The sequence below is a fragment of the Apteryx mantelli genome, chromosome 1 (assembly GCF_036417845.1).
Source record: "Apteryx mantelli isolate bAptMan1 chromosome 1, bAptMan1.hap1, whole genome shotgun sequence".
Taxonomy (NCBI): domain Eukaryota; kingdom Metazoa; phylum Chordata; class Aves; order Apterygiformes; family Apterygidae; genus Apteryx; species Apteryx mantelli.
The window spans coordinates 2,304,181-2,316,965 of NC_089978.1; the positions used below are offsets into that span (position 1 = coordinate 2,304,181).

The following is a 12,785-nucleotide window of genomic DNA, read 5'->3' on the forward strand; positions in this document are numbered from 1 at the left end:
TGAAAGGCTAAGGATGGTTGAGGGCTTGTTTTTCCTTCTTCCCTCGAGCTGTTGCAGGCCAAATTTTATCCGCGTTGCCTTTCGCCACGGCCAGATGCGCCCAGCGTGGCAGGTTCACGGCGCTGGGCTAAGGGGAAGGAGCCGCTCCGAGACAGCGATAACCCGGCGCTTACGTACCGCGTTCGCGGGAGGAGTTCCTGAAGCGCTTTGCCCACGAGCCTGGGGGCAGCCGGGAATCGGGAGCGGGATGCCCAGATGCCCCGAGCCGTTCCCTTCGCCCCCGGCTGCTCTTGGATGCCGGCTCTCCAAATGCCGGCAACACGTTGGCTCTTGCTGGCCCCGGCATTCACGAGCGGGATGGATCAGGGAAGCGACGGCTGCTGCCGACAAGCTGCTCCGTCGGGATTAGGCGCGGAATCGCGGCTCCTCCTCGCCGCCTGGCACGACAGGCCCCACGGGGATGCCGAGAGGGGACCTGGAGCCACCCGGCTCCCGGGATGCTGGGGCACGGCTGCTTGGGGCAGGGAGCACCTTGGGGTGCCAAAGGTAGGGATGGAGATCCTGGTTCCCCCTGTGCCGCCGTATTGAGCGGAGTAGGACCTGCATCGGAGCTCTGCTCCCTGCAGGGAGATCCGGCATCGGAGCGCCGCCTCCAGCACCCCCACGGCCGGCGTGGGAAAGGGCGAGTGCATGACAGCCCCGGCTTGCGAGCGCTCCCCATCCCTAGGTGCAGGCGCATCCCTTCTCTCCTCCCCTTTCCGAGCAGAAAAAGCAAGGCGAATCCATGCAGTCTTTAAATAAAAAGCCCGGGCCAAGCGAGGCAGGCGCCGCGACGGAGAGAGGTGTTGGTACCCGCCAAGCCTTTAATCTCCCGGCTCAGACGGAGCGGCGACACGTCGCCTAATGATTTTATTATCGGCTGCTCGGGGTGAGCCACCTCTGCCTCGTCGCCAGCCGCGAGCTGCGGATGCTCCAGCGGCCCAGCCGCGTCCAGCTGGGAGCGCGCGGGAGCGGAGGGAGGGCGGCAGGCAGCCGGGCGCGGGACCGAGCGGGGACTCGGAGGTGTCCTGGTCCTGCCGGGTGCTACCGCCCTCCCGGGCAGCGACCAGCACCCTGGATGCAGCCACCCACGGATGCTGTGGGACCTCCCGGTGCTGCGGGGCCAGGGCCAGGGTGAAGGCCAGGGTTAAGGCCAGGTTTAAGGCCAGGTGAGGGTCAGGCTTAAGGTGAGGGTGAGGATGAAGCTTAGGGTGAGGGTGAGGATGAGGGTGAGGGTAAGGCTTAGGGTGAGGTTGAGGATGAGGCTTAGGCTTAGGGTGAGGATGAGGATGAGGGTGAGGATGAGGCTTAAGGTGAGGATGAGGGTGAGGGTAAGGCTTAGGGTGAGGATGAGGATGAGGCTTAGGCTTAGGGTGAGGATGAGGATGAGGGTGAGGATGAGGCTTAAGGTGAGGATGAGGGTGAGGGTAAGGCTTAGGGTGAGGATGAGGATGAGGCTTAGGCTTAGGATGAGGATGAGGGTGAGGATGAGGCTTAAGGTGAGGATGAGGATGAGGTTTAGGCTTAGGGTGAGGATCAGGCTTAGGCTTAGGGTGAGGATGAGGATGAGGCTTAGGGTTAGGGTGAGGATCAGGCTTAGGGTTAGGGTCAGGCTTGGGCTTAGGGTGAGGGTCAGGCTTAGGGTGAGGATGAGGATGAGGGTGAGGATGAGGCTTAAGGTGAGGATGAGGATGAGGTTTAGGCTTAGGGTGAGGATGAGGCTTAGGCTTAGGGTGAGGATGAGGCTTAGAGTGAGGATGAGGATGAGGCTTAGGGTGAGGATGAAGCTTAGAGTGAGGATGAGGATGAGGCTTAGGGTGAGGATGAGGATGAGGCTTAGGGTGAGGATCAGGCTTAGGCTTAGGGTGAGGATCAGGCTTAGGCTTAGGGTGAGGATGAGGGTTAGGGTGAGGATCAGGCTCAGGGTGAGGGTTAGGCTCAGGGTGAGGGTTCCTGGGGCTGGGGACCCGGGGCAGCCTCCCGCTGCTCCTCCAGCCGCAGCAGGCTCTCCGTGCCATGCCATACCACACGGCCGGGGGCGATGGGTGCTCTTTCCGTGCCCGCTTTGCAAGCCGGCTGGTCGGAGCGAGGCCGGGAGCTGCGGCGTGGGGCGGTTTCGGCTCAGACACATTCTCCATCTCACCTGGGGACCAAAACATCGGGAAAACATCGGGTGTTTGCTGGAAGCCCAAACGAGAAGTGCGAATGCCTTGGGAGGCCGGTTTCTCCAGCCTGCGGCGGGAAGGAGCTTACTGGAGAGAGAGGGAGGGAGGGAAACTGCCGGAGAAGGGGAGTGAGGGGAAAGAGGGAGAAACCTTTCGGAGCTGCAAAGGGGCTGCCAGGCACGGTCTGGGCGAGGAAGGCTTGCTGTGGCTCGTGCAGGAGGGCAAAACGGAGATTGCAAAGCACGAGAAGTCGCAGTGACACCACGGGTGGGCTCCAGGGCCGGAGAACTGTCCCCGGCCTGCCTGGGTCAGACGCTGGGGTGAGGGGCACCCAGACGTGCCGTAGTTACATCCCGAGGCTGCAATTGCCTCTAGCTGCACCAAGGCATGACTGCGCCCGCCTGCGCCAACCTCATGGTATTTGACGCCTGCACGCGCATCCCCTGGCTCATTCCGCTTTTCCCGGAGAGGGACCCTTAAGATGGAGAGGGTCAGGAAAGCTAAACCCGTGCTGCGACTCAAGCAGCGCTCAGAGCGAACAAGGAGCACTAACGACCTCTGTTAATTAAATTTCTGCTCTATTATTTCCCCTGTTTCCCTCCAGTTGCAAGGCTGGGGCTCCTACAACGTGTTAATTACAGGGCTTCTTACGAACAGGCTGTTGCTCGCCGGCGTTGCGTGAGCTGAGCATGCCGCGGCCGCTCGCTCCCCCCTCCGCGGCCCCCTCCTTGGCTCGGCACACCCGGGCCGTCGGCGTGCAGCGGTTACAGGCGCCGCTTCCCTCGGCGTGGCACTAATTAGCCGCAGCCCTGCGGTCTGCCCTGGGAAAATATCCAGTGCTCCGCTTTGATTGCGTGGGAATGCGGTTCCCGGGGCGCCCGCCTTTGCCCCGGCTCGCTGCAGAGGAAGCCGCGGGGTGTTAACGGGTGCTTTCGCAGGGGCTGAGCTCAGGGTCAGCCGGGCTGCCAGGTCCTTCTCCAAAGCGAACGCAAAACCTGTTGCTCAAGGTCGAGCATCCCCCAAGATAAGCAGCAGTAGTAGAGGTAGTGTGCAAACACACACGCATGCTGCAACGGAGCTGGGGAGAGGCAGTGTGCACACACACACACACACACGCACACACATGCTGCAACAGAGCTGGGGAGAGGCAGTGTGCACACACACAACCCCGGGCTTTGCTCGCCCCCACGGTGCTTTAAACCAGCCTTGCACTGGGGTTCGCCAACCCTCCGTCCCACGCGCCGCCCAGGCGCCGGAGCCTTTCGCCGCGTCCTTTCCCTTCCCCTCGTGTTCCCGATATCCCGGCCGGCGCTGCTCGTGCTGAGAGCTTGCATTCCCGCAGCGCGGTTCCTCCTGGAGGGTGGCGGAGGGCCGCGGACGCGGCGCGTTCGTTTCGTCGCCGTTGAGACGCGGCTCATCCGGGAGCGGAGGCCAGCGCCTGCCCTTTGCATCGGAGCAGCACCAAGGAGGCGGAGGCAGCAGTCCCAGGACCTGCTTTTATCCCCCTGGGAAACCGCCAGGATCTTGCAGGCACGGGATGGAGCACCCACATCCGCGCCACGGTCCCATGGGACGCCCAAACCCGGCCGGCAAACGATCCCGCGCCGGGCTGCCGGCAGCACCGGTGGGCGCAGCGCCCGCGCAGGGGCTGCATCCCGCTGCCGGTGGAGGAAGAAAGAGGAGGGGGGAAAAAGAAAGAACAGAAAACACAGCGGCTGGAAAGGTAGAGAACACATAATAAAACACCACCTCCAGCTCCTTCTTTTCCCGGTTATCAGCTAAACCTACTAATTGAAAGATGAGTTGGCAAAGTCTGTAGCGCTGCATTTATTCAAGGACAATTCACAGGAGAATTAAGGGTAACCGTGTGTTTCCTCTCCTGCCTGCATTACTCCTGCCTGTTGCCTGTTATTTTTGCAGCGACGTTTCAGCGCGGCGCGGAGCTACGGGCGCACGCGCGTGCGGGGCTGGGTGTCCTCGCGTGCCGGGGCCCCGAGGCGCCGGCATCCCTGCCCTCCTCTTCCTCCCCGCTCCCGGCGCCAGAGCTCGGAGCAAGGTCTATCCGGAGGGGGAATTTCCCGGCTCGGCAGGAGGAGAGGTGGCAGCACGGGGACGGGCAACCCTCCGCCTTGCCGGATTCTCCTAAGTCACTGGAGCTTGTGCACTTACGGGCCACTAAGTGCTGTAATTATGGATATGCTTTAATTAGCATAATTGCATTTCTACACAAATAAGACATTTGGCGTAGTAATTCCTAGTCTGCAGCTTCGACGCGGCACTCGTCGCCGCGCTTCCCGCAGCAGCGGCATGCCCGGCATCGGGACGCGGCGAGCCCTCGGCGGGACATCCGCGTCGGCCGAGGCCGGGGACGTTCCCGCTCCAGCCGGATGACCGTGAGCACTGATTGCCCCAGGGATCTGGGAGCCTGAGCCCCTGGTCCTGCCCTTGCAGGGAGCCACATTGGCCGGTGTCCCTGTCCCCATCCTCCTCCTCCTCCTCCGAGCGCTTCCCTCGGAGCACCAGGGCTCGGCGCGGGCACCGTCTCCCCTGTTGTCTAGACTTATATTAATCTCCAGGAAAAAAGCAGTCTCCTTCCAGGGTCCTGATGCTCCCGATGCCGGCCTGTTTATTGTTATGCCCTATTATCCGTGTGCTCTTAAAAGGGTTTCGCTGGACACGTGTGCAGGCTGCGGCAGGAAATCAATGGGCTCGGTGCCGCCGCGGCCGTCTTATTTATGGCCATGTCAGACGCGCTGCTTTCCAGGTAGGGGAACGGCTCGATTAGCAGCACTGTGTGTCTGTGGAGACGGCGGCCAGGCCCCTGGTCTCCTGCACCCGTCCAGCTCGGACACAGCCGCTCCCTGCTCCTCGCGAGCTGGTCGCGTGGCCTTGCCAAAGCCCCCGTCTCGCTGGGCCTCGGTTTCCCCTTCTGTAAAATGGGCTCATCGGCACTGCCTTACCCTGGAGAATATACACGTGGGCGGTGGGGTTGTACTGAGGGGTAACGGCGCTTGCTGGGGAGAGGTGGGACCTGCCCCAGGGAGCTGCTGGAAGCCGGTGAGGATTTGGCTTCGGAGCTAGCCGGCGACTGGAGCAGGAGAGGAACAGCACCACCGGGGAGGGGGAGGAGGAGGAGGAGGAGGAGGAGGCAGGTTAGGCTGTTTCCCACGCTGTGGTTTACGGGAGGCCAAAGGCTTCTTGCGTACGGTCTGGCTGTGAGCAGGGAGGGTGCAAACCGAACAGGCTGGACCTGTGCACGGTGACATCTCCCATCACCCAGCAGAGCCGGAGCTGGAGAAGGGGCCGGACCCGGCCGCCAGACAGCGTCGCCGCCACGTGCTCGTGCAGGCACCTTGGCCCCATCGGGCTGTTCACACTTCGAAAGTAAAACAAATGAAAAAAAAACCAACAACAACATATCAGCTTCATCTGCTGAGAAGTTGGGAAAATGTTTAATTATTGTGTGACTGCAGGATCTGCTAACTGCCCTTTTCATTAAAAAAAAAATCCATTTTCTAGAGCTGAAAATGAAAGTGATTATGTAACAAGCAATAAATTACTTAAAAAGAATGACTCATTAGAGCAAATACAGAAAAGTCACAGCATATTTTTAGCTCGTACACCCTGTGCCGTACCCTGTGTTAATCCTTCTGGGGGGTCGGGTGGCAGCAGGGCGAAACCTGCCTTCCTTCCCTCCCCTCGGCCCGGCGCCACGGGCTGGAGACAGAGCAGACCTGCCTGGGCAGCACCGCCTGAAGATGCCGGGTTTTATTCCGCAAGTTTGGCCCCTCAGCAAACTTGGTGATCCTGTGCTGCAGGATGGAAGACACGGGCTGCTCAGGGTTGTATAGCAGGTCTCCTGTCCTGGGTTTGGGCTGCCCCTGCCTAGCTCTGACCCCAGGGATGCTCTGAGCCCTGATGCTGGGGATGCTCCAAGCCCTGATGTTGGGGATGCTCTGAGCCCCGATCCCAGGGATGCTCCAAGCCCTGATGTTGGGGATGCTCTGAGCCCCGATCCCAGGGATGCTCCAAGCCCTGATGTTGGGGATGCTCTGAGCCCCGACCTGGGGATGCTCTGAGCCCCAACCTCAGGGATGCTCTGAGCCTCGACCTCAGGGATGCTCTGAGCCCTGACCTGGGGATGCTCTGAGCTGCGATCCCAGGGTTGCTCTGAGCCCTGATCCTGGGGATGCTCTGAGCCCTGATGTTGGGGATGCTCTGAGCCCTGATCCCAGGGATGCTCTGAGCCCTGATGTTGGGGATGCTCTGAGCCCTGACCCCAGGGATGCTCTGAGCCCTGATGTTGGGGACGCTCTGAGCCCCGACCCCAGGGATGCTCTGAGCCTGCAAGAGCATCTTGCCTGCAAGAGCACCTGCACGAGCCCATTGCAGCCCCTCTGCCAGTCTGACCCAAGCGTTGTGCTGGGATGATTCTTCTCTTCCCTTCCCATAGCTGTCACAGGACATCTGTGTGGAGCTGTCTCCAAGCTTCCGTGGCTGTCACTGGGCCAGCTGGGCACCTGAGGGTGCGTGAGATGTCCCTGAGCTGCGAGGCGTTTCTTTTGACACTTCTCTTTCAGCTTGCTAGAGGCAGGGCGGAGGCGAGGAAGGGTCCCAGCCACCGCCAGGTCCTTCCATCCCGGGCAGGGTGCAGGGAGCCTGCTGGCTCCTCCATGCACGGGGGATTCGATCTTCCCCAGACCCTGCAGCCACCTCCGCCTCCGCCTGCGCGGGGATGTGGTGGGACGCCTGGGCACGCAGCTCCCCCAGCGCCCCCCTCTCCTCGTAGCAGCTTTGCAGGCTGAGAGCCCCCCACGTCTTCTGCGCCGCCGGGTAGTAATTCCTCCTTTGCTTGCTTTCCCGCAGAGCAGCTCCTTCCAGGCTCATTGAACGCCATCCCTTCCCGGAGCTGCTCCAAACACGCGGACCCCATGCACTGCTGCTTTCCTCTGCCAGGAGTGCCTGATGAATTAATTTGGAAACAGAAACGATGAACAAATTAATTGGAGGAGAAAAAGAGAGCGCGCGCGCGCGATCCAGTTTTGATCCAGGTTAAATTGGCAAGCGAGCGCGTCGTTAACAAAAGGGAGATAACGAGAGGAAATTGGAGCAGGCGGGTGCTGTGCTGTCAGTGCTCAGCTCGCTGCCGGGCTAGCGGGCGGCACGAGCGAGCGCCCGGGCGCGGGGAAGGATCCGAACCGCGACGGAGACACGACGTGTCCCGGTGGCGGTGCGGTTCCCGCGCTCGCAGACGAGGCCGGAGGGTTTTGCAGTTGCCTCCACCCTGGTGTAAATCAGCGTCGGCCCCTTACGCCAGCGGGTCGATAACCATCGATTGCATTGATGAGCTTCTGCCAGCAAGGAGGGGGGAGGTGTTGAGAGGGCGAAGTGTCCGTGCTGCGAGCCGAACTGCAGGTCCGGGAATGAGCACGGCAAAAGAGAGCTGACTGGCCACGTGCGCCGAGGCCAGGCTGGCTTCAGCCGGGCTCGGAGCATCCCTGGGATCGGGGCTCGGAGCATCCCCGGTGAGGCAGCGTGAAGCAGAGGTGGAGGTGGCACGGGGACGTGCACGGGGACACCCTTGCAGCCGGAGCCTGGCCAGGGAGGCGGTGAGCGAGGAGCGACACGTCCCGTCGCTAACACGTGTTGCCTACCGTTCTTTTATTTCATCCGTCAATAAATTAACGTTGTCCGTAAGCCTGGGACGGTCCTGGTTGCTGCCTGGAATAGCTGGTGTGGCACAATCATCAACGTGCTAACAATTTGCCTAAGTACCTCTGGAGGAGCACTGCCCGGCCTGGCTCGGATGCTTAATTTATTCTTCACCTATAATGTATCAGAAGAGAAATTTATAGCAATAAAGCAGGGGAAAAACCTCCTCCGAAGGCACCATGGGTCGTGTCTCCCCAAGCCTTCCTGCCCATCCACGTAGATAACCTGCATCCGGACCCCGCAGCATCCCGCCAGCGTCTGTGTCTTTGCACGCTGTAGCTGGGACCGCGAGGGGATGCTCACGGGCGAGACATCCCCGGGGCCGTTCACCCCACGGCTCTGCCCGGGTGTCTTGGGCATACCGAGCGTGCCGGGGCTCAGCAGCGGGTCGCCGGCGTGGGTCCGTCCAACCCGGCTCTCCGCGGGCTGCGTCGGGGCTCGGGTACCAGCCCGGTCACGGGGTTTCCGTCCCCGCCGTGGCGAGCTGCTGGGCAGAGTCACGCTCCGCCGCTGCGGTTAATAAAGTGTGTATCTGGCTGATAGGAGCAGGGACACCGACAGCCCGGAGCAACGCGGTATCTATCGCTCAGCTTTCGGGGGCTCTTTATCTGCTTTATTATTTGTAAGAGCTTCGGAGAGATGCAGGCAGGGACACGGGAGACGGCGCTGCCGGCGCGGCGGGAGCGAGCCCAGCGGAGCAGCAGCCGAGCCGCGGGCCGAGGGATTTAGGGGCTCCCAGGGCCCACGGCATAACCGGGCTCGGGGACACACAGGCAGCGGCCGCGTCCGTGTCCCAGGAGGCTGCACGTGCGGATGCGTGCTGGCCCTTGGTGCACACGCTGGTCCTTGGATGCATGCTGTCCTCTGGATCCAGGCTGGCTCTCCAGGCACATGCCGTCCCTCCGGGTGCACATTCTCCCCCCAGATGCACGCTCTCCCCCCGGATGCATACTGTCCCTGTGGATGTATGCTGTCCCTCCGGACACACGCTGTCCTCCCGGATGCAAGCTGTCCCTCTGGATACATGCTGTCCTTCCAGACACATGCTGTCCTTCCGGATGCATGGTGGCCTCCAGAAGCATGCAGTTCCTCAGGATGTGTGCTGTCTTTCCAGACATATGCAGTCCCTCCAGACACATGCTGTCCCCCTGGATGCATGCTGTCCCTCTGGACACATGCTGTCCCCCTGGATGCATGCTGTCCCTCTGGACACATGCTGTTCTTCGGGACACATGCAGTCCCTCCAGATGCATGTCATCCCCCCAGATGCCTGCTGTCCTTCGGGACACATGCTGTCCCCCAAGATGCATGCTGACCCTCCGGATGCATGCTGTTTCCCTGGATGCATGCAGTTCTTCCGGACACCTTCTGTCCCCCCAGATGCATGCTGTCCCTCTGGACACATGCTGTCCCTCTGGATGCATGCTGACCCTCTGGATGCATGCTGTCCTCCCAAATGCATGCTGTCCCCCCAAATGCATGCTGTCCCTCCGGACACATGCTGTCCCCCCAGATGCCCGCAGCCTCTCCAGACACACATGATCCCTCCGGACGCATGCCGTGCCCCTGGCCGTATCCCGCCTCTCATCCCGCCGAGCGTGTGGAGGCCACGCTCTGCCCGCTGCGTGCAGGACCCTGCTTGCACGGGCAATGAGGCCGGGTGCATGCCCAACCTGCGGCCAGGCAGGAGCACAGCGGGCCGCAGCGGGCAGCCCTGCCTGCGGCTCGGCTCCGGCAATGGGAACCGATGGGAATACGCTGCCGGGGAGCAGAGCGCAGAGTGCCGTCGCGCTCTCCCCTCTAATTACGGCTGGCTCCCCGACCGTGGCTCGGGGCTGGAGGGGCTGGCAGCTGCCTCCCCTTCCTGCCCGGAGCCGCTCCGAGCTCCACGCTGTCTCCATAGAGATCTCCTTAGGGCTTCATGACTTATTCATCGCCTGGTGCCGCGGCACCGGCGTTCGCTCAGCCAGGCCCCTCCGTTTTCGAGTTAAAAATATAGCCGTCGCGATGATAGCAATAATAACAGCAGCGAAACCTTGCTCGGACCCGGGAAGCGCCGCCGGTCCCGCGGGTGGATGAGCTGCCCGCGATTGCAGCCTGCTGCAAGGGCACCCGCTGCCACATGCTCGGGTACCGGACCGAGTGCCCGGACACCTGGGCCCCTTTCTCGCTCCTAGTTTGTGGTGCACCTGGGGAAATTCAGTTGCATCCTTTTGTGCCTGGTTTCCCGCGCGCAAATCGGGGCTCACAGCGTGCTCCTCCGTCGGCGAGAGCGGGAGCATCGGCGGATGCAGCCGAGACGGATTCCCGGCCTCCAGCGCGGCAGCGGGAGCCGTCCCGGGTTCGCCCGCCGGCCCCTTCCGCCTGCGCAGCCCTGTGCCCCAGCAAATCATCCCCTTATCTCCAGGTAGAGGAGTTTTAATGGATCTGAGCATCGTCGGCCGCCCTCGCGCCGCTTTGCTCTTCCCGCAGGCAGCAGCGGGGCCGGAGCTGCCTCGCGGGGCCGGATTTAGATTTCGGCGAGTGATTAGCTCCGTTTTTCCATCGCGAATTCTCTCTCTCTTGAATAACTCCCTGAACCCGTGAGATTGCTGCCGCAGGCACCAAGGTGGCCGGCGGGACGGCGGTGCCCAGGCGCTTGCACCCGCCGCGCGTTTCCCACGCAGCGAGGGCGGACGATGCGCCCCGTGTGCGATAGTTCGGGTGACAGCGCCGTTCACCTGCCGCTGCCCCTGCAGCCGCCGCTTGTGGTTTGTATTCTAAAAAACCAGAAGGTTTCCTGGTCTGGGCATTAAAAAAAAAAAAAACCCGAATCCATGTTTCTGCAGAGAAACGGCTGTTTCTCTAGAAACTTCTTTTCATTTTATTTTAGATGCTTTTTTTCTGTTTTGCAAAGTCAGAGGTCTGGAAGAAAGCAAAGTGTTTGCTGTACGGAAATGACACACTTGTATTTCCATGGTTTCCGCGCGCTAGCAATGCTGCTGGCAATAACGCGCGGTGAGCGTGGAGGAAAGGAGGCTTTGGAGGTTCCCAAGAGCTAAAAATTCGGGGGGTTTGCCCGGCTCAGGGGCTCGTCGCTGCCCCTCGGTGCATCCCGCGGCTCCGTGTGTGGCTGGGTTGGGGCAACAGCTCCGCCACGGGGGACGATTCGGGGTAGGCGACCGCGGTGGCGCCCCTTAATCGCTGGCCACTTAATCACCGTGCATGCTAATGAGCACGTTTGCAAGCCGCAGCGCACACCGGCGTGGGGCTGTCGGTCCGCGAGAGCGGGATGCGGCACCCGGCCGTGCAGCCCATCTCCCCTGGGGCGAGGACCCCTTCGCCCCCCGTGCACCCGTCATTTGCTCACGGTGGGTCTCTGCAGTGCTTGGCAGTGCAGCCCAGCGCCGAGAGAGACGTCGGCCGTGCCGCACGGACCGTCCCGCTGCGGCGTGGGACAGGCGCCGCGTCCCCTTGCCCTGCCTGCGCCCATCAGCCGGCCTCGCTGCTTGGCGCCTCCCTGCGCATGTGTGCACTCCAGACACGTGCACACCCCGCGCACGCACCCTTCCCACCCCCGACACGCGTGTGCACTCACTCGCCAACGTGCATATCCCCCCCCCCGCCAAGTGCACAAACACACCCCGTGTACGCACACGCGTGCACCGTCCGTGCAGGCACACGGCCACATGCGCACACCGCCGTGCATCCACACTCGCGCACGCTTCCCCCATGTGCACCCCCCTGGCGTGCACATACCCACGAGCACATCCCGTGCACCTACACACGTGCATAAATCCCCCCCACCCGTGCATACCCCCGTGCATGCACGCCCCCACGCATGCGTCCTCTCCGTGTGCAAGCACATGCGCACACAAACCCACCCGCACGCATGCAAACACACGTGCATGCTGATACGCACAAGCCTGTGCATGCACGCAGGCGTACTATGTATGCACACACATGCGCACACACATACGCCGTCCTAGATGCATATATATACGCACACACACACGGGGGGGGGGGGCATCCTACCAGCTGGTAGCTGCAGGAGCAATTTCTCCCACTCTGCAGAAATCACACCCAGCGGCAAAATGTTCCTGCCCTGCTCTTCCTCCCTGCCCTGCTGCAGGTCTTCCTCGTGCCTGTGCATGTGCAGGGCTGCCTGCGGGCTGCCTGCGCGCTCCTGCCGGCCCCAGCGCGCTTTGCAGGACGGGGTGCAGGCAGGAGCTCTGGGTCTGGCACGGTCCCTCAGCCCCGGGACGTAATAAGACGTAAGGGTTGGTGGTGCCAAGCAGGGTGGATTTATTGACACAACCGGGGCAGAGAAGCCGTCGCTGCTTTTCTTTGCGAGCGGCAGATGAGCTATTGATTTGCAGCCGTGTCCGGCCTGGTGTTAAATCCCGGCGGAGGGGGAGAAGCTTTGCAGCCGGCGGGAGCCGATTCGGCTTGGGCGCAGCACCGCATGCGCGCTCCTCCGGCCGGCCGAGGGGACGAGCAGGCGAGCGGGAGAGCAGACGGATTTATTTCCACCTGAATTTCCAGCTGGCAGAATACCCTGGATTAGCAGCTCCGCCGAAGTAACACCTCTATTTATCCGCAGATACAGCTTGATTAGCGCCCGCGTCCCCGGAGCCGCTGCCGGCTGGGCTCCGAGCCGATGCTCCGCCAGACCCCCGGGGCCGGCGAGGAGTGCGAAGGGCGAAGAGCAGCACCCAGCTCCCCCCGGTGCATCCTCGGGCGGCGTGTGGGCCAGACCAGTCCCCCCAGTACACCCAGTATGAGCCGGAGAGGCCGCTCTGGGGCAGGTTTTGCTGGCCGAGGGCCACTTCTCTGCAGCTTCCCCTCTTAAAAGTGATGTGCAAAGGGAGCGGGGCATGGGGGGGGGGA

General features: G+C 62.1%; 1 protein-coding gene across 1 annotated transcript; it reads right to left on the reverse strand.

Moving 5' to 3' along the window:
- Positions 1-1,198: 1,198 nt before the first annotated feature.
- LOC136991049 (ATP synthase subunit a-like) lies at positions 1,199-2,062 on the reverse strand. Its single transcript, XM_067289530.1, has one exon. The coding sequence runs from the start codon at positions 2,060-2,062 to the stop codon at positions 1,199-1,201; it is 864 nt and encodes a 287-aa protein (XP_067145631.1).
- Positions 2,063-12,785: the final 10,723 nt, after the last annotated feature.